At 33.2% G+C, this 22,193-nt stretch overlaps 1 protein-coding gene across 18 annotated transcripts in view; it reads left to right on the top strand.

Moving 5' to 3' along the window:
- PPFIA2 (PPFI scaffold protein A2) overlaps window positions 1-22,193 on the top strand; it is a 471,063-nt gene that overhangs the window by 366,554 nt on the left and 82,316 nt on the right. For 9 of the 18 annotated variants that reach the window (XM_078076354.1, XM_078076353.1, XM_078076364.1 and 6 more), the window contains 8 exons: window positions 213-347; window positions 5,814-5,900; window positions 6,328-6,411; window positions 6,659-6,790; window positions 8,331-8,393; window positions 12,475-12,566; window positions 17,247-17,382; window positions 19,238-19,458. In XM_078076354.1, the coding sequence (XP_077932480.1) occupies window positions 213-347; window positions 5,814-5,900; window positions 6,328-6,411; window positions 6,659-6,790; window positions 8,331-8,393; window positions 12,475-12,566; window positions 17,247-17,382; window positions 19,238-19,458 (950 nt within the window). The remainder of the gene's footprint in view (window positions 1-212; window positions 348-5,813; window positions 5,901-6,327; window positions 6,412-6,658; window positions 6,791-8,330; window positions 8,394-12,474; window positions 12,567-17,246; window positions 17,383-19,237; window positions 19,459-22,193) is intronic. The other 9 variants (XM_078076365.1, XM_078076363.1, XM_078076362.1 and 6 more) reach the window with 1 other exon arrangement.

Here is a 22,193-nt window from a genome sequence, read left to right as displayed (position 1 = left end):
TTTCTATTTTTTAATGTGCTAAATTTTATTGAGGAATGTGATTAAGTAAGATAGGAAAATACGAATATAGTCACCTCTTTGCATAGCCCAGGTATGGTAGTAGTGGCAGATTTTAAGTCTAGAATAATGGCTGAAACCCAAAGCCCCGAGGGGCTGGTGTTTGTTATCCTCACAGTGACTCTATAAGCGTCTCTTTTTCCATCCCATTTCAGATGGAAGAGAAGAACAGACAGTTACAAGAGCGTCTTGAGCTGGCTGAGCAAAAGTTGCAGCAGACTATGAGAAAAGCTGAGACCTTACCTGAAGTAGAGGCTGAACTGGCTCAGAGAATTGCAGCCTTGACAAAGGTACTGCGATAAGACAGTCAACCTAGATATACTTACAGAAATGACTAGTAAGCCAGATGGAATCTATAGATTTTCTTTAGGTTTTATGAAATTTAAGTTTATTTAATCTACCATATTGGTTTTGTTGGTTAGGTGAATGTTTCATATTATATCTTATTTAACGCTGCCATGAATGATACACATATGAATGTGATGATACCTCTGCCTATTTAAACAGTAGTAAATACAAAATTTCACATCGTTATAGTTAATTTTCCATGATAATATTTGCACATTAGAATAATCACCAAATATAAATAAATAATGATGATATTTAATATGTATGTAGATAAGCCATGGTAATTTAATAGGCTTAATATAAATTGGTATTAAAAATGTAGGAAATATCATAAGCAGTTGATTGCATTCTGACTATAGTATGAAAAAATTTGTTAGAAATTGGAGGTTAGATTTGTAGAAGTCTAAATTCTAAAGTCATTAGTCAGAAGGTGATTTTAATAGTTACAATTTCTCCTGAACCAATTAAATTCAAAAATAATCTGAGGGATGTTCAAAATTATCTGCCATGTTATGGCTGTTTGAGTCTGCAATTGTCTGCGTATTTTAGAATTTTGCCACCATTATAGTGTTAAAATGACTATTCTAACCTTTCACAGTCAAGTGGAAACGGACATTGCTTCCAAGTGTATGTCTATTATCACTACAATGCAAGTTTAGATTTGCTCACTAAAAGCATGTTTTACTTTTAATATCAGTTCAAAAATGTACAGACATTTTAAAAATTGTCATTTATTTGAGAGAGAGAGAGCAGGGGTAAGGGGCACAGGGAGAAGAGAGCGAATCCTAGGCTCCATGTTCAGTTTAGCACAGAGCCTGACATGGGGCTCAATCTCAGGACCATGAGATCATGATCTGAGCCAAAACCAAGAGTTGGCCGCTTAACTGACTGAGCTACCCAGGCGCCCCCAAATTTTCACACATTTTAGATATTCATGCACTCTTTGCTATGTGCTAAGTTCTCCGTCCCACTATGGGTAAGATGGATATGTGAACTGCAAGTTACAAATTCTGGCATTCGGGATTATCCAATACAATTGATATTAGCAATATAAAAGCAGGCACACATGTTTACTTTCCTGAAAAAGTAAATGATTAAAGAGGAACAGTAGGGGCGCCTGGGTGGCTCAGTTGGTTAAGCAACTGCCTTCGGCTCAGGTCATGATCCTGGAGTCCCAGGATCAAGTCCCACATCGGGCTCCCTGCTCAGCAGGGAGTCTGCTTCTCCCTCTGACCCTCCCCCTCTCATGCTCTCTGTCTCCCATTCTCTCTCTCAGATAAATAAATAAAACCTTTAAAAAAAAAAAAGAGGAACAGTAGACTGATGCCTCCTGGTTAAAATAGGGTAATTAATCAGGTAGTGAAAAGGCAAACATTTGCAAAGTAGAGCAGGGCTTAGGAAGTATTGGAATAGTTGGTTGTCTACAGAGTATTGGAATAACTAGCTGAATAAAACAGTGTGATTAGGGTAATGTTACAATCTGTATCCTTCTGTAGTCATAGACATACCATAAACCCTTCTGGCAATTTGAGAAATGTGTGATTTCTAAGATGAAGATAAATTTATCATTTAATTTGAGAAATAGTCTCTAAATTATATAAAAATGTGCAAATATAGTAGTAGTATTCTATTTTTTTGAAAGCACATTTTAAATTACTCATGTATGGATGTACACACACTTAGGCTTTTCATTTGAGGAACATGAACTTCTATAAAGAGTTATTGAACTATTTTCAGGGGCTTGGTGAGTGGCTAATAATAAAAATAGCTCTTGTAAAATTTTAGTGTAAAATAATCATCAGTATTATCCAGACTAAAATACAAGAAAATCTGGAATCTCTCTCAAAGTAACACAATTTAAAATTCACCAAATAATTGCTCCAAACTAACCTCTGATGGACTGAGGATGAAACATACTTTAAAACATTAATACTTGGGGCGCCTGGGTGGCTCAGTCCTTAAGCGTCTGCCTTCGGCTCAGGTCATGATCCCAGGGTCCTGGGAACGAGCCCTGCATCGGGCTCTCTGCTCGGTGGGAAGCCTGCTTCTCTCTCTCCCACTCCCCCTGCTTGTGTTCCCTCTCTCGCTGTGTCTCTCTGTCAAATAAATAAATAAAATCTTTAAAAAAAATAAAAAATAAAAAATAAAACATTAATACTTGACTTACGAGGCTTCAAATTATACATTCCTAAGATTCCTTAATTTAGAATATAACAATGAGTCATGGAACACTACATCAAAAACTAATGGTGTAATGTATGGTGATTAACATAACATAAAAAAAAACAAAAAGAGATAACTTGAAATATGTGCCTTAACTTTTCTGCCCTCCATTTTTCTCTGGGGCTCTTATTTATTTATTCATTTATTTATTTATTTTTGATTCACATATTCATTCATGTGCCCAAAATAATTTCCTCAGTTTACTTCTACCTAATAATATGTTGCTAAAATTTCACTTCATCTGAATCCTTTTGATTTTCTCCTTTTTCAGTAGAGTTTTATCCTTCACTCTGCTTCTCTTTCTTACCACTTTCTCTTCAGGCTGACTCTATGTAATATAAACACCATTATTTCAACTACAGAGTTTCTAGATTATGGACATATTTAATTCACATTTGTCAGTGATGGTTTCATCCTCAACACACTCCCTCTGCTTATAATATTTTTATTGAAATGTTACTCTTTCATTTGTTTTCCCAAGTTTTATGGCTGTAATGATCTTGCACTTTTTCTTCTCCTCAGTTCACAGACCTTTAGGGACTGTCTCTAGAACCTGCTTTACTTATTTATTTTTTCATTGTTAGTTCATTTTCAATATATCACTATTATTGATCATCATAATTTTTTTCTACTTCTTAATATTTTTGACACTAAAGTAAAAAGATTCTGCTTAGCTTGAAGCTAAGCTTCCCTCTCCTATATTATGAATGACATCCTAAATAATTTTCAGACATTTTATTTGGCCTATATATTTTTTTCTGCTTTTATTATCTGCTACCTATTCTTTTTTCTTCTCTTTGGTCCTCCCCTCTTTAACTTTTATTTCTTTTCCATTTCTAAATATACTCATGCTTTTCTCAAAGCCATTTCTATATGTATTTTCCTCTAAAACTTTAGCTCATTTGAAATATTCCTGTGTCACATTAAAGAGTGAAATCAAGATAAACTCTATATCCCATCAAGGAATACAAAAAATAGCAGATTGTTCTTGTATTTACATTAATTACTTAAACTGCAGTCTTCACAAAGCTAAGATGAACATAAATCGATAGTAGTTGAAAATTGATACCAGTTTTTGTATAGAAATGATGTCTGAATTTATTCTTTGGTTGATAAGATTATGTTTTGTGTATGTGTGTGTTTGTGTGTGTGTGTAGATAGGTAGGTAAAGCTCATTTAAGGCTTAGAAAGTCAGAAGTATTGATAAATGGCTATGGATAAAAGTTATAATTTGGCTTTGGCAAGTATACACAAAATTAACCAATAAAGACTTTGGGCTCCCAGTTTTTTTATTTATGATGTTTACTTCTTTAATTAAAATGCATATTCCCTCAGCAAGGACATAATTCATCTTGAATTCCATAAGGTATTTCATTCATTTTTAGTACCAATAAAAATATCAACAGTAATAAAGTAATTTAAACTTGACAGATTTCTTGTTCAATCTCTGAAGTGAATTTTCACAATGTTTGGTATGTTTTCAATAGTTAGGATGAAAACTTTTGAAGAGACAGTTTTGGAAATGGAAATGTTCATGCCTTGACTATGTTGAATCAGTCACCTGATTAATTTTTGTACCACCAATTGCCTGTTAAATGTACTTTTGAAAGATTACAGATACCTTAATGAATTTAGATTATTTAATTTCAACAACATTTTGTCCCATTTACTGTATTCTTATTTGTATTCTAGGTTTTAAGTGATATTAGAAAATCATTTTATGGCATTTGGGAACTATGGTAGCTTTCTGTGTTTCTTTTGCTTGGAAATTCGGGAAGAGAAATTGGTTATTTGTTATTTCTTCATTACTTTCCCATTTATGAAACAAGAATATCAAAAGGAAAATCTTACAAAATGTAAATGTTGAGTTGTAATTTGTATAAGCACACCAGTTAAATGATAAAAGTTTATTTTGTAGATTAGTTGGAATTTGTTGCATAGAACAGTACATATGCATATGAGCCAATACATGAATAGGCTACTACTTCTTTTCAGGTACTGCATGACATATTTGTATATAGTCCTATATTTGCATAAAGTAAGTTTCACTGTTTTAGAATAAACTTATATAATAGAATATGCTCTGGAGTTCAATCTTCTAGATCTGACATAGGATAATTTTGATGTTATAATTACATAACTTGTAATTATGATTAAAATGTTGCTTTAATTTTACATGTAATCTGTGCATAACATACTAATACAATTCGGCTATCAGCAGTGTCACATGTGTTAACACTCTGTGTCTTTGGTAACCTGACAATCACCTCCAAGACATGTAACTAACCCTGGCGCGGGGCAAATATTAGCTCACCCGGGCACCGTGCTGCCTGCTCACTTTAGGGCACTGTTTTGTTTCCATAGCAACAAATAACACAGAAACAGTTTGGGAGTGGTTCCTAGTGTCATTCAGGAGAGTTCCTAAGTAAGTTCTCTTGTCCTCACAGTATATATTGTCGTCTTGGTAATTTGAGGACTTTTAATCACTTTCATTTAAAATTTCAAATTAAGGCTATATCTGAGAACAGGTGCTAAGGTTCTAGACCTAGAGTCACACTGTGTGTTCAGAGGCCAGAAGTCATTTTGTAAGTTTGTCACTGTTGCTGAGGAAACTCAATCCTGCTTGAGCTGGAGAACACCCATAATAATGATTTCCCCTGGCTTAGCTTTTTCTTGATTTCTACAGTGTTAGGTTTGTAATAAATTTTCTTCCAAATTTATTTCACCTGGGTCATTGCCTTAGCATACACTTCAACACTGAGATACATTGTTTCCATTATTCTTAAGTAATGGGATAAACAAGCCAAAATACAAAACTTTTCACAATCTAACAGAGACGTATTCTAGTGTTTGGTTTCCCATAATTCCAATTTTTACATGACTCTTTCAGAGTTGCTTTAATTCAGTCTGTAGTCGTCTTTCATTGCCAACCATCACTAACCTTCCATACCTTAGGTTGGTAGCTTTTTATTTGGGCATTTCATTGTTTTTCATTTATTACCATTGACTGCATCGTGTTCACCAGATATCAGTGTAGTTCTTTTCATATAAAATTCCGTCTATTAGAGTATTAAATTTGCTGTCACATTTTTCTTTTAAGCATTCTGTGCTATGTTCTGTTCAGTGTCAGTGTCTTTAGTTCTGATTTTTCAATTTTGTCCCTCTCCTTTTCCTTGACTTGTTAGTCTGATCCAACCTCTTCTACCTCATCTGATGATTATCAATATGTTATGGAAGCTAAACTACAAGAAATGATCTCCATACGTAGGAAGGTAGTCCTACTGGACTTTACTTTCTATTGCTAAATAGAATCCATCTAAGTTTTTCTTTTCATTTATAAAAATTATGTTACTTTTATTTATTGATAATCAACCATCTGTGCAGTTCAGTGCTTCAGGAGCTTAAGATTGGACAATGGCAGGTTTGTGTTCAAACCACGCACAGTCTGCATGTTACATTTGGCTGATTTCATTGCTCATAAATAAGTCCAATGTTTTGCTGATGCTTGGATGTAACAGGCCTTTGTAGCTGACACATTTCAAGCAATGCTGTTCAGCTGCCTGTTTAAAGAAAGTTTATTTTTTGAAAATTACATTTGCGGTTGGTAGTAGCTTGCTTTACATTTTATTTCAATTTATTTAGAGGAAAAGTGTTAACCAAATCTTACATGTCAGGTACATTTTTCATATTTCTCAACAGGCCGAAGAGAGACATGGAAACATTGAAGAACGTATGAGACATCTAGAAGGTCAACTTGAAGAGAAAAATCAAGAACTTCAAAGAGTATGTATATTAAGTACTACTCCCCTCGATCATCAGCTTATGGGCATGTAAGAAATGACTGTCTTTCTTGATTATGGGTTCTATTTAAAATGTCATGAATATGCTCTCTGCATCTAAAAGGAGAAAAGTTTCTGCCAATTTAATCACACCAGACATAAAATGAAATCAGTTTTAAAGCCAGAAAAATATAAAATACTTGGGTAAATGATTTTTATGTCAAGTTTATTTATTTTGTCTTGAATGTAAGGCTAGGCAAAGAGAGAAAATGAATGAGGAGCACAACAAAAGATTATCTGATACTGTGGACAGACTTCTGACTGAATCCAATGAGCGCTTACAGCTACATTTAAAGGAGAGAATGGCTGCTCTAGAAGAGAAGGTAAAATGACAGGAGAGAAGAATCGCATGAATATTTAGCAATGTGCTCATGATCATGGTTGTTTTATACCCTGCTGCATTTACTGCCCTGATCAGACGATCCATGTATTTTCCTTTGGTATATATGGTTTATTCTTAGAAGTGAACAAGTAGTTCTGTAAACATGTGTAAGATAAATTTTTTAAATGAATAACAATTGCTGATTAGCATGATCGTATAGATAAATGCATTAAAATGTGTTTTGTAATGAAAATATTTTAGTTATCCTTCACCTGGTGTGCAAAAAAGAGTGATAAGACAAAAATCAATATTTTGGGGTATGTGGGAAGTCTCCTTGCATTGAACTATTCAAATGTTTCAAGTAACTAAATCTACTACTACTCTAAAAGCCAGAATGTGAGTAAATTTATATTACCAGTAGAACTAGTGTTAATCCCAGTACAGAGTTTAGGAATGCAATAATTTCAGCTGCATTGTTTCCAAAAAAAAAAAAGTGCTTCTTTACAGTGTGCACTATCATTCACAATTTTATATGTCTCATTGATAGTTGGCAGCCACCAGACCAGCACGAGTTATGTGAGCTGGTTGCCAATTCCAGAGTATAAACAAAGGTAGGGGGTAAAACCCAGGTAGACAAATCATTTTGGAAATTTAGATTGAATACCAATCACTACTCAAGCTAGACATTTTCCCCTGATCATACAAAATAGGAAAAATGTTTGCGTGAAATTGTTAAAGTAGGTTGATTAATTTACCCATTACAAAGTGATAAGGTGGGCCTTCTTCCCATTCAATTCCAAACACATGGCCACTTTGCCAATTGCTACACACTTAGTTTAGTTTTACTAAAATTAAATTAGAAAAGAATACATTATTTTAAATCATGCTTTGTAGTAAATATAAAAACGTGTACAGCTTTTACAACAGTAATATGTTCATGACAAAATTAAAAAAAAATACCTATGATACAACTTATTTTCATATGTCATGAGATGTAACAGTTTTGTAAATAGTTAAAATTTCATTTTTATTTCTCTAATAATTTAACCACTATTAGAAATTAATTATTCTGTATTTGAAATAGAAGTCCAGAAATTAAACTTTTCAAAAATATGACCTGATAATTTATTTTTTTCTTCAGGTAATAAAAATGAGTTCATCTGAATTCTTTATCTATAACACCTTTGGCTAATATTTCACTGTTACTCACTTTTTCTCATTTTAAGAGTAACTTTATTATTTCAAATTTTAAAAGACTGAAAGAGGAAAACATAAATAGCTTAAAAGATAATATTTATTCCATTCGTCAATCCAAGTGTTACAAAATAACATTTCCCATTTAAATTATGTATTTTTCTAAATGTTAAGGTATCATGTTTAAAGATTCTATTTAAATTTGGTTTCCACGGAAACCAAGAAATAGATGCACCAAGGAAGGAATCAAAGAGAAGGAATCAAAGAAGATTCTTGAGCAATAAAAAATTAATCTACATATTTAATTATTTTGTTTTGTTAATTCTTTATTTTTTTATTTTCTTTAGAATGTTTTAATTCAAGAATCAGAAACTTTCAGAAAGAATCTGGAAGAATCTTTACATGATAAGGTATAATGGAAACTTACATTTTATCCATTTTTCTATTTTACACTGATGAATGTTTTGTTGTGAAATAAATTTGATAAGAAATAAGTTTAGGATGTTATCTTTTTAAAAAATTTTAACTTTTATATTATACATACAGAAAAGTGTGCATCTATAGAAAGAGCTTGATGAATTTTTACAAACAAAACACATTAAAAATCAACAGTATGGTAGCCCCCTCTTGTTAACATACAATTACTACTTTTATCCTAAATGATAATCACTGTCTTGACTTCTAACAGAAAAAAAAAAATGCTTTTGACTTTTTGTGCTTTATACAAATGGAATAAAAATGTATGCACTAATTTGTGTTTAGTTTGAGGTTATCATTTTGGTAGAAATGCATTAAATATCTATTATGCATAATAAATTATGCTGTGTATTTGCAAACGTGATCCTAATTCCAAAGTAGCTGAAAAATGTAATTGAGGAGAGAGAACACACCTTTGACAAAACAGCGAGTTGCAGATGCCAAGTGTCAAATGAGTGAAATAGACAGTAAGAGCCACAGGTGGGAGAGATCACAATACATTGCTGCTATAAAGAAGGCTTCAGGAAGGTGTGAGTTGACAAAACTTTAAGGAATGGTAGGACTATGTCGCAAGCTTTTCAAATACAGTGCATGTGGCATGATTGCAGGTGCTTTTTGTGGGGAGAGGGTGAGGTAGGGAGTCTGATATCTTAAATAATAATGGGCATAACAATTTTGGCTAGAATCAGTTACTCCTATTGTAGGATATATGGTAGAAGAGGCAGGTAAGGACTAAATTATGAAACGTTAAAAGCTGTAATTGCTAATATGTCTTTTCCTCCTTCATTAGCCTGTAAATTCCTGTGAGCAATTTTGTCGGATTTCATTTTGTTTAGCATAAGCATATAATATAATATAAAATCACTAATTTAAGAAGTGACCTATACATGTGTGTTGAACAAAAGAAAAAGGAGAGAGAGAGGGAGCAAAGGAGGGAAGGGAGGGAGGGACAGAGGGAAAATCTGGCAATAGTATGGCATAGGGAAAGTATTGGAAAAGATGAGAGAATAAAAATTAAAAAAAAAAGGCAATTGTACATTTAGCCCCACTGAATGTTAAATATTATGATGTTAATTTAAAGCTGTTTGGTCCCACAGTCAGAGTATATAAGATCTCCTGCAAGAGAGATCTGCTATAGCAATACAATATGGTGCCTAGAAGATAGCATCTAATTCTTTCTGAAGTTGTTAAGAAAGTCTACACAGGGGAGATGCCATTTCATCAGGCTCTTGAAGGCATATAAGATCTTATCAAATAGAGAAGGGTAGGGCAGAGGACAGAGCCTATGTGATAGCACAAAGAAAACAAAGATGGTTGATTTGCTGAATCACCAGAAGTTTGCTGTGACTGGTATGTGTTTAAAGAACTAGGTTGTGACCAGATTGTGGATTTTGGACTTGATCCTGTTATGTAATGTTATGTTATCCAAAGCTCTGTGTGCTCCTGGCAAGATCCCCAGAACCCACTCCCCCACCACCTACCCAAGCCTTGTAGCTTCAACAATCTGCCTAAGCAAGCAGCAGAACTAAACATTCCATGCTTTGCACCCTTGTTCATACTAGTAACTAGAGGAGGCAAATCCCAGGTCATACCTCATTTCTGAATATCATCCCATACAGCTGAACATATTTCCTAATCTAACTACTACTCAGATTTTGACTCAATTATCTGTAACTGACTGTCCATCATTAGCAAAATCTCCTGTATATTCAACCTCTTCTTATTGTTTCTCTTCATCATGTTGATCTCTAAAATATGAAATTCCTAGGACTGGTTTTTGAATTTCTTCTCCATATTCAGTCCCTGAGTTCAGTCTCATTTGATCTCATGGATTTAAATACCATCTATAAATTGAGCATTTCCAAATTTAGATCACCTACTGGGTCCTCTCTGCTGAGAGAGTTCATGCATTCAAGAGCCAACTCAGTATCTTTATTTGGACACTTTCGCACCTCAAACATTACAAGTCAATCCCTCCACCCCAAACGCCAGCACCACCAGTCTAAACTACCACCAGCAGCCATCTTCTCATTTTCTCAGTAAATCACAACTCCTTCTCTTACTCAGGTTAACCTTGGAGTCATTCTTGACCCCTTTCTTTATCTCCCACCCCACATTCAGTCCAATAGCAAATTTGTTAGTTCTGTCATCAAGATATAACCAAAATCCAGCCATTCTCTCTAACACCATTATTATCCAGGCCACAATTCTCTTGCCTATGTTTTTGGAAGAACAGTAATAATTTTATTCTTCCCTCCCTCCCAATCTTATTCAACGGTCCATTTCACTGCTCTTAGAATGATCATGTCACCTCTCTACTCAAAAATCCTCTAGTCATTTGCTATCTCACTCAGAATAAAAACTAAAGACTTCAAAATGGTTGACCAGGCTTTCAGGACTACCCTTCCCAAGTCCTGCAACCACACTTTTCTAAATCTATTCCCTATCTGTCTTTCTCTTTAACCTGTCCATTTCTGCCACAGTGACCTCCTTGCCTACTCCTTCAACAAATATACTCCCCTCCCAATAAGGGACATTTGCAACCCCTGCTATGCCTTTTCCTAAGACATTCCCATTTTTTTAAACTCCCTTCCTTTAGGTCTTTGCTCAAATAACACTTTATTTGAGAGCCCTTCCATGACCCTTTTATTTTCTGTTTCCTACCAACATCCTGTAGACTCTGTTTATTATCTTTTTTACTAGATTATAAATTATGTGAGGGCAGGGAATTTTTTATTTTGCTACTTTATCATAGTGTGTAGCACAACAGAGGTGCTCTATGCATATTTGTGGAAATAACAAACAAAAGAATTAATAAATGCAATAAGAAACCATCGAATATTTTAGGCAAATAATTTATTTGATCATATGTATTTTTTAAAATGATACAACTACGGGCACCTAGGTGGCGCAGTCAGTTAAGCGTCTGACTCTTGGTTTTAGCTCAGGTCATGATCTCAAGGTCCTGAGATCAGGCCCCACATCAGGCTCCACACTTAGCTCACAGTCTGCTTGAGATTCTCTCTCCCTCTCCCCCTCGTGCTCATGCTCGTTCTCTCTCTCTCTAAAATAAATAATTTTTAATTAAAAAAATAAAATGATACAACTAGCAGAAGATTGTGTAGAGAAGAGATTGGAGACAGCACCACTTCTCTGGAAGCTGGTGAAATAATGCAGGAAAAAAGTAAAAAATGTATTAAGTAGAATGATGGTGCTAAGAATAAAAAGGGCAAATGAGAGAAATATTGGGAAAGCCACACCGACAAAAATGTATAGTGAGAAATGAAGTATGATTCAAGTAAAATGTCAAGCATTGGCTGGTGGGACAGGAAATAAAACAGCAATAGAAAATCCAGAAGGATACATTTAAACTTTTATAACATTATAAAAGTTATAATCATGAAAACAAAATTAAATGCTTACATAAGCATTTAATTAAGGGCTATAAGACAACCCTTATCTTAAAAAATCTACAGACTGAAAGTATAATACCAATCTGAGAAAATTTTCAGATGCACAAATAATGCTACCAATATCAAACTGATAATTTTAACCTAAAATAGGTAATCATTTTTTCCCCATCTTTTTAATCCATTTTTCTTTCTCTTCATCCATCTGTACTACAACACTTATAGAATAATCAAAGTCCTTCACTTACTGCATAAATAAGACCTTTTCTTTATTTTTTAACTGGCTATGATTATGACTCTGCATTTTGAAGTGATGTATACATAACTAGTCATAATCTTAGGATTCCCATATGTTTGCAAAAATTTAGGATTAATGAATGCCAGACAATATAGATAATTTTTATTGATTTCTGCTATTCACATTTCATTACAAGGGAAAAATTAGGCGTATTTTACTGTCAAGATTATTATCTTTAATAAAACTATATCCATCAGTTTTCCATTTTTAAAAAGCCATTAAGCTTGGTAGCTTGGTTTGTCATAATTGAATGTTGGTATTATTGGCATTTACATAGCTTCTGAGTAAAACTTCTTTGATTTTTAGGAAAGATTAGCAGAAGAAATTGAAAAGCTGAGATCTGAACTTGACCAATTGAAAATGAGAACTGGCTCTTTAATTGAACCCACAATATCAAGGTAATAGTAAATTAAAATCTTATCTATAGCTCACCAAAAATCAATATGAACTTTTTATGATTTCATATTGCCTCAAATAAAATAAATAAGTACCTCTTATTGCTCAGCAGGCATTGCCCTATGTTCACTCCTGACTGATTTACTGTTTCTATATTCAAAAATCATTCTCTAATTTAGTAATCTGTCCTGCAAATATGCAATAAAAATTTAAATTATTACCTTTTGTATTCTGCATTTAATTACATAGCTATAAATACATAAAAAGAGTGTTCAATGAAGAAATGGAACTGTATATAAGGAGATTACATCTCATTCTAGGAAGCAGCAACACCTCTTTTCTCTACATGCAGAAATGTTTTCAATACTTAATGTGACTGAAGAAATATCATTAATTATGGTCCCTTAGCACCTACCTCTTTTGTTAAATTAATTGCAGATACAGAGTGAAGGAGAAATTATACATGTTTTAAAAACAAATATGTTTAGCCATACTCATCTACTTTGACTCAATACCTCATCTTGAAAGAAAGAAGCAATGATATGATTATTTACTCTCTAGATAGATAGATCAATCTTGATAATTCACATATAATTTTCTTTTGTGCTAGGGCCTTTTATTTAAGGTTAATAAGAAACCCTACAAGGATTTACTTATTTGATTATTTATTTAACAACACAATCATATCGGCTATCTGAAACTTTTGACCACCACAGACTTTTAGAAGTTCATTTTTCTTGGTCTTATACTTATCCTAAGAATGTTAGCTCCACAGAGGCTGGAATTTTTGTTTGTTTTGGTTACTATAATCTCAGCACCTAAAACAAACAAATAAACAAACAAACATTGGTATATTATACTCACAATAGATATCACTGAATGAATGAATATCTACTAAAGCATTTTTCAGATACTCCGAGGAAAAATCCAAGTTAAAAAAATTCAAAAGGTGCTTATATCCCCTTTAATGTAAGTATTAATAAAAGTAATAATGTAAGTATTAATAAATATCAAGGTGCTTATATTCTCTTCAATGTAAAGTATTAATAAAAATAAAATTCAGCATTTTGAGTATTTCTACCTTCAGTTTAATATAAGAAACACAGTTCTGCAGGCACAAAAACACCCAAAGAACTTTTAAAAATGTAGGTCTTTAATTTAGAAAATCTTGTTTATTTGTCTAAATGCTTTGTTATGATTTATGTATCTGAACTGAAGCTATTTTTAATTCAGTGATATATATTCACAAGGTGGTGATGATGACAATGATGGTGTTGATGAAGGGCAAGAGCTTATAAAAAATATCAACAGAGTGAATACATAGAATGAGCATCATCCAGTCAACAAGTTTAATATTTTTAATAGAGCCAAATGGCCATTTTGTTGGCTTTTTGACCTTTGGTCTCAGAAGTACAGAGTTGTATTTTAAAAAGGGGGGGGTCCTGGGGTGTGAGGAGAGAGACAAACAAAAAACCAGACTCTTAACTATAAAGAACAAACTGGTGGTTACCAGAGGGAAAGGCGGTAGGGGGATGGGTGAAATAGGTAAAGAGGATTAAGAGTACACTTATTGTGATGAGTATTGAGTAATGTATAAAATTGTTGAATCACTATATTATACATCTGAAACTAATATGACACTGTACATTAATTATACTGGAATTAAATATATACATACATATCATTGGGGAAAAAAACAGAGTTGTAGAAGTATTGTCTAAAATTTCATCACTGCAGTGAGTCATCATGGACAGCCTAATAACGGGAACTTATCCAAAACGAAGGATCATCGTGGAAGCTTGGGAAGTACATATAGAACAATTCTTCTCTGATACAACAGCTTGTAGTAGAAACAAAGCTAGACCAAGAATAAGAAGACTGACATCCCTAGGTCTAAGACAAGCTATTACTAGCTGTTCGATTTTGGAAAGCCTATTTTCCTTAATAAGTTCAAATTTCATATGTATTTTACATGAATTGTATATAAAATAATAATTTTATGACTATCTCACAAGCTTACTTTGCGACATGTGATCAAAAGGGGGTTTTGTAAACAGTAAATCATAAGTATAAAGTATTATAGGAATTATTGATAGATAAACTGATGGGATGGAATTATAATATGGTATAAGATAACAATATTTATTGAACAGCAATTATAAACTGATGGGATGGAATTACAATATGTTATAAGATAACGATATTTATTGAACGGCAATTATTTATCAAACATCCATGCTTCTGAGTGCACAATTTAAAAAGAAATTATAAAGAAAACAGAAGATGCATGAGAATTTCATTGATCATACAGGCAGAGAGGGAGGAAGAGATGAGCTAAAGTTGGTGAATATCAGTAACTAATATCCTCTACTAGTATCTCATCTGAGAATAATAAATGGCTGGAGAAGGTCTGATTTAGCTCAACTCTGAAGAAAGGTAGGATCTGGGTCATTAGAAAGGACAATGGAAGACATTTCAGGAATCTTAGAGATGGGTAAAAGATGTTCTCTAAGAAAATTCAGACTTGATTTATCTATGGAAGTTCTTTGGTGAGATTATATGCAAGAGTTACAGGAGATTCAGGTGGGAAAACTGCACGGGTTCATGTCTAAAGGAACCGGTGACTATATTGTAACTTAGACCTCCAAGTGACTCAAAATATTGTACACCAAAAATTATTTAAAAGTTGAAATGTATGGAAATATTGACTCTGATTTCTGTTAGTAAAGTAGCTCATGGAGTTGAATAAAAGAAGAGAGGTGAGCGGTAACTGCTTTAGATGAAGTATAAGCAATGGGCTCTTCTAAAGTTGCATTGGTTCAGGCCTTTTGTTCTTTCAAGATCAATTATGCACTTTCTACTTGCAAGAAACTGCATTGGAGATATAGCGGTAATGGTGATGAAGAATACATGTTTCAAATGGGAAATACAGGGATACTGTGAGGACAATTACAATAGAGGGGCTACAATAATATAAGACAATGGGAATTTTAATCTGAGACTTTAAAAATGTTAACCACATAAACGTGTGACGACTATTTCCAGCAGAAACAGCAGTATGTTCAAAGGCTTAGGATTAGAGGAAAGTGTGAGTTGTTCGAGAAATTGAAAGGAAGTCTGTATGGCTGGAGAGAGGAGAGGCAGATAGTAACTAGAAGTGAAGCTGGAATAAGAAGGAGGGTTCTAGATTGTCAAGGGCATTGTAAGGCCATTGAAGAGTTTAAGCAGTGCATCAATAGGAGCAGATCTGTGTTTTGGTTCATGTTTTTATAAATGTCTTGGAGTTGAGAGATAAAACAACAAGAAAACAATACTCCTAGAATGATGAGTTATAATTTTAGAATCTCCACTCTGATGACCATAGAGATATTACCCAGGCAGTGACAGAAAAAATGTACTTAGAATATTCTGAGGTAGACAGTTTAGACTGTATAATAATTAATTTCATTCATTCATTATCTTACCAGATATTTATCAAGTGTTTATTATATGCTAGGAATACCTCCTTAAGCATACAGTGGTGATTAAAATCTGACCTTTGTCTTCATGAAACACAGACCCTGTTATAGAGGCTGAGAGAAGTCCTATTTATGAGTATAACCTGGTTCATTAGTTTTTATATATGACTAATCCATAATAAAACCAGTTTGCTTGATTAAATTTGAAGCTCACCGCTATAAAAACGAACAGCTGTCCTCTACTTGGGGGATGATTTCTTAGTCCATTTGCTTTAAAGTTCTATTTGACAAAACCAGGATTTGCATCAGTTAGGTCAGTGTCTTCTACTGTTGCAAAACCTAGAACTTACCTAACCTTTTCTAATCTTGCCTATCGTTTGGAAATGCTTGGTTTTTCCCTTTTCTTTTTCCACAAAGAGAACTAATAGAAAGAGCATAGTAGATCATCAGGACCTCCAGTTCAAGAGAAAATACAGCATTAAGTATATTTCATACTGATGATAGAGCATTTTATAGGACAGCACGCTGTCACTGTTCTCATCATGATTATAGCAATAAACTGAATTTGTTGTAAATCTCTATATAAATAATGTGTCTGGAGAAACCTTTATTACACTTTGATTACAGTGTACTTTATTATCATGTTTATTGAAAACCAGTGTGATAATATTTTTCTATTGGAATTTTCCAACTATTTCATCTCTAAGCAGATTTCAGAATCAAATGTGCTTATCAAAAGATTTTTCTTTATCTTTTTGAAACAGTGTCTTAACAAAAGCTGAAAAATTATCTGGTGGTATATCCTATTTTGTTAAAAAAATAAAGGGATACAGCAATAAATAACATATGTTGATATGTACACTAAATACTTCAACAAAAAAGAATTGCCAGAATTTAAGCCAATGGATCTTGGTTGTCCATCTTAACATGTTTAATTTTACTACCACAATTGAAAATGATAATTAATGAACAAACAGATTTTTTCTATTCTAAACAGAAAATTCACTTCACTTTCGGGAATGAACCTGAGACTGGAATTTTTGACATAAGCCTCAGAAGAGACCTCAAAGAATCATGACAATTCATCAGTTTTCTTCCTTGAATTTTTCTTTTTTCTTGAGGGTTTATGCTTTATTCTTTATTGACAATTAAGCAGTTGATAGTGATTTGCTGGGAAGTTTAACTTCTGCGATTGGTCATGTTTCGTATTTTTCCTTTTTCCAGAACTCATCTAGACACCTCAGCTGAGTTGCGGTATTCTGTTGGATCCCTAGTGGACAGCCAGTCTGATTACAGAACAACTAAAGTAATAAGAAGACCCAGGAGAGGCCGCATGGGTGTGCGAAGAGATGAGCCAAAGGTTAATTTTTTTTTTATTTCAAGTCTTTGATGATTCTAAGTAAATATCTTACTCCACCTTGAATAGAATTTTAATACTGAGAGAATTCCAACTGCTAGCATTTTTAGTTTCAAGCATGACATATGACATATTTTTAAAACTATAACTAATGCAAAACCACTGCTATGTACCAGAAGTTGAACTAAGCATTCCCCTTGTGTGTATCCACATAACCCTTTGAATTTGGTTCTATTTTTATGCTAACTTCAGACATAAAAAGATTGAAGCTCAGAAATTTTAAGTGTTCAACATTATACAGCCAGCAAAGTGATAGAGTCAAAACTTGAACCTTTATTTGTGTGGTTTCGAATTCCATGCTTTTTTATCCCTTATGCTGTATTGCCAAACAAATGGACTCTTGGTTTGTTTGGGCACTTATGCAATGGTATTCATATTGTTAATTAGGATTAATTAAATATTTTAATTATAATTGCTATTTTAATAAAACTTTGAGGAAAATGTACATAGACTATTGAAAGTGTTTATAGAGAACTCTTCATGATAAACTGCAGTGCCAATCTTCATTCATTCACTACATATAAGCCATGTATATTGTAAGTGTAGAGTGGCATTTTATAGAGAAGTACTATAGTTCCTTTGTGCCCTAAGTATAAGTTGTTCTCCGCAACCACTTTCATGTGTTGAATACTACATAACCTAATTGTCCTTACTTGTATACAGGTCCTTGATACCCTATGGTTTTTAATTGGTACCTGTGTCATGTATAAATTAATCCTTCATAGTAGGCATTCAATATCTGTTAAATGAATGAATAAGAAGTGAACAAATGAAGAATAAATCAAGTCCATCTTAGTTCTTTTCTCATTTGTATATGACAAATAAATTAGTGCTACTTGGTACCAAAAAAATTTATAACACAAATGCTAATTCAGGTCCTCAAATCTTAAATAAATACTGTGGTATTTACATGTGGTTCCCCCCCACCACCAGAAAATCATTTTACATCATCACAAAAATGAAAAACAATTTTTTAAAATGCAGAAAACTCTAGGTCCCCTCTCTCTTACTTCCCTTCCTCTCCTACCCTCAGATAACAGCGAAAAACACCGATAGATATATTATCTTTGGGGGCACCTGGCTGGCTTAGTCAGTAGAGCATGCAACTCTTGATCTCAGGGTCATGAGTTGGAGCCCCACATGGGGCGTAGAGATTACTTACAAAAAAAGATTTTCATTCACATGAGGGATTTATTATATCAAATAAAAACCATAGTCATGTAAATTAGTGTGCCTTGGGCTTAAAAAATCAATGAAGCATTTAAGTGATCAGAGAAGTAGAGATGAAATTAAATCACTTTTCAATATTATTTTAATTATACTTTGTTAGAATCTATGTAAATGAATGTTGGGGAGAGAATTATTATATAACTAGTGTGATAATATTTGCAGTCTCAGTCTATAATAAGAAAGTGTAAGTAAGACTAGTATAAGAGATGGAAATGCTCCAGTACAAGTGAATAGAGATTGTTATATTTGGAAAGAAGGAAAAATGTTTCAAACATAGATGCTTTAAAGTGATTGTTAACTTGAATTGGGGTTGAACTAGAAATCATGCATAAGTTTATCATCATTATTCCTATTAAAATCTTGGTATTTATGCTGACGATTAATATCTGCCGTTACTTAAGATGTCAAGGAAATATTTTATTGAAACAATGCATTAAAATGGTAATAATCAGTTCTGCTTTTGCTAGGTAAACTATAAAGCATGGGTGCTTTTTGTTGATATTTTTCAGAATAGTGCTTTAATAATGAGCAATATGATACATATGGTAATTACTCATTTACCACACAGGTGAAGTCTCTTGGGGATCATGAGTGGAATAGAACTCAGCAAATTGGAGTGCTAAGCAGCCACCCTTTTGAAAGTGACACAGAAATGTCTGATATTGATGATGATGACAGAGAAACTATTTTTAGCTCAATGGATCTTCTCTCTCCAAGCGGTCATTCTGATGCCCAGACTCTAGCCATGATGCTTCAGGAACAATTGGATGCCATCAACAAAGAAATCAGGTGAGTTCAATTATCACTGATTGTTTTAAAGGATTAGAAGACTTTGATACTAAAAATGAGATAATTAAACCAGAAGCACAGGCATCATCTGGGAACCTTTGAATTTTAAAGCACTTTTTACATTTAAATTTACTGTTTAAATGATATTTGTGGTAATAAGGTACATTCTTAAGGTACATTTAACACTGCCATAAAGGTACTAAATAGTATGCAATTAATATGCAGCCAGCTCCTTAAAACTATTTAGACATCAGAGTGAAATTAACTAGGACTGAATTATTTCATAGTAGATATGAAAAAAATGCACTATCACCACAGTGGATAATAGATGGTTTCCAAAGAGTAGATTACATTATAGAGTTGAAGTTGTACAAGTTATCAATTCAAACATTGAGAAATGTTGATAATTTCAATTTTTAACTTAATATATACTGTCTCAAATCCCAATGATGTTAGTAGTCTTTACTTATCATTAACTTGACTAACCCCAGTAAAGAACCTAACTGTGTCAGGTGGATTTACAGTCTTTCAAACATCGGGAAACTACTCTTAACTTGTTTTTTCTCAATGGATGAACAGTTTTTTAATATTTCAAACAATGGGTTTTGTTTGTTTGTTTTTCTGGCTCTAGCTAAGTGTGTTACCTCCTAATACAATTCACATCTATCCAGTTCTCTTCTATCATCAGCCTATTGCACATTGTAATAGGTTCTCATGTAGATGACAATAATTCTTTCTGGTTTCCTCACGGTGTATGGGTTCCCATCTAATCCAAAGTAGCACTGCAACCAGAGAAGACTTTTTAAAAACCCAATGTGCTTAGGTAAAGTAACCCTTTTTCAAACCCTTCAGTTGCTCTTAAGATAAAGAACAAAATACTCTATATTGTCTACAGTGCCCCACCTTCCTCAACATTCTCACCTACCTGATTCCATGTTCCATTATACATGACTTCCAGTTCTTTGAATCTTCCTTGCTCTCTCCTTTGTGGTTGCTGTTCCTTTCTTCTAGAACATTCTCCTCATTCCACACCATTGTCCCATAACATTTCACCCTCTTTACTCTTACCACCATCCCTTCTTCTGTCCTTCAGTTCATTTTACTGTCTTTCTTACCTTCATTAGATTGTAAATTATATAAGAACAAGAAATATATCTTGTTTTGCTCACTGTCTTTTATATCCAGGTATTAGCACTTTTCTTGATAAATAGAAAGTGTTTCATAAATATTTGATTAGTATAAATAGAAAAAATAATATAGAACATAAATTCAAACTGAATGACATTTTTTGATGCTACAGAGCTAATGATTTAACACACTGAGTAGATTTGAAATCGAGTATGTATCTGTGATATTTGTTTTCATCGAAAATATATACACACACCCTCAATAACAACCCATGTCCCTCTAGGACCTCAACTTTGTTACCTTAGGGTAGTAAAGCCCAGTTATAATCTTGGTCTAGACTAATTAAGTTGATACCCTTTTATATGTTTCCTTGCTGACCCTAATAATGTATTTAATATAGTTGCTAGTTTTTAAGAAATTAAGAACTACATATAATTCAAGTATATAGCAACATTCAAAAGAAATAGGCATCTTGGACAGCAGGGGAAGATGGTGGATTAGGAGGACTCTAAGCTCATCTCATCCTGTGGATACAACTACAACACTCACATAAGTGAATATAACCCAGAAAATGATCTGAAGACTGGAAGAACAAATTCCAAAACTAAAGGTAAAGAATATATCTGTAAAAATTAGTCAAGGGATTCACAAAATAAAAGGATGTAAAATGTGACACCATATACCTAAAATGTGGTGTGGAGAGGATTAAAGAATGGGTTGAAACTTAAAAATGAGTCAATGGAAAAATCAAAGAGAAATTAAAAATTACATGGAAACAAATCAAAATGAAAATGCAATGGTCCATAATCTTTGGGATGCAGCCAAAGTGGTTCTAAGAGGAAAGTTTATAACAATGCAGGCTAGAAGCAAGAAAAATCTCAAATAACCAATTTAACTTTACACCTAAAGGAGCTAGAAAAATAACAAACAAACGCAAAACCAGCAGAAGGAAGGAAATAATAAAGGTTAGAGCAGAAATAAATTATATAGAAACTAAAAATAAATGAACAAACAAAAACTAAAGAAGAGATAAATGAAACCAGGAGTTGGTTCATTAAGATCAACAAAATTGATAAACATCTAGCTAGACTCATAAAATAAAATAAAGACCCATATAAACAAATCACAAATGAAAGAGACGAAATAATAAGCAACACCAAAGAAATACAAACAATTGTAAGAGAATATTATGAAAAATTATATGCCAACAAATTGGACAAACTTGAAGAAATGGATAAATTCCTAGAAATGTATAACCTGAAGCAAGAAGAAATAGAAAATTTGAACATTTGAAGAAGAGGTAATACCAATTCATTTCAAACTATTCCAAAAAATATAAGATAAAGGAAAACTTTCAAATCCATTCTATGAGGCCAGTATCACCCTGATACCAAAACCAGATAAAGACATCACAAAAATAAAAGAGAACTATAGGCCAATATCTCTGATGAACATAGATGCAAAAATTCTCAGCAAAATAGTAGCAAACCAAATCCAACAATACATTAAAAAAATCATTCACTGCAATCAAGTGGGATTTAGTCCCAGAATGCAAGGGTGGTTAAATATTCACAAATCCATCAATGTGATATATCACATCAATAAGA

The sequence above is a fragment of the Halichoerus grypus genome, chromosome 6 (assembly GCF_964656455.1).
Source record: "Halichoerus grypus chromosome 6, mHalGry1.hap1.1, whole genome shotgun sequence".
Taxonomy (NCBI): Eukaryota; Metazoa; Chordata; class Mammalia; order Carnivora; family Phocidae; genus Halichoerus; species Halichoerus grypus.
Note: the sequence above shows the minus strand (reverse complement) of the source record. Positions and strands in the feature narration are given on the sequence as shown.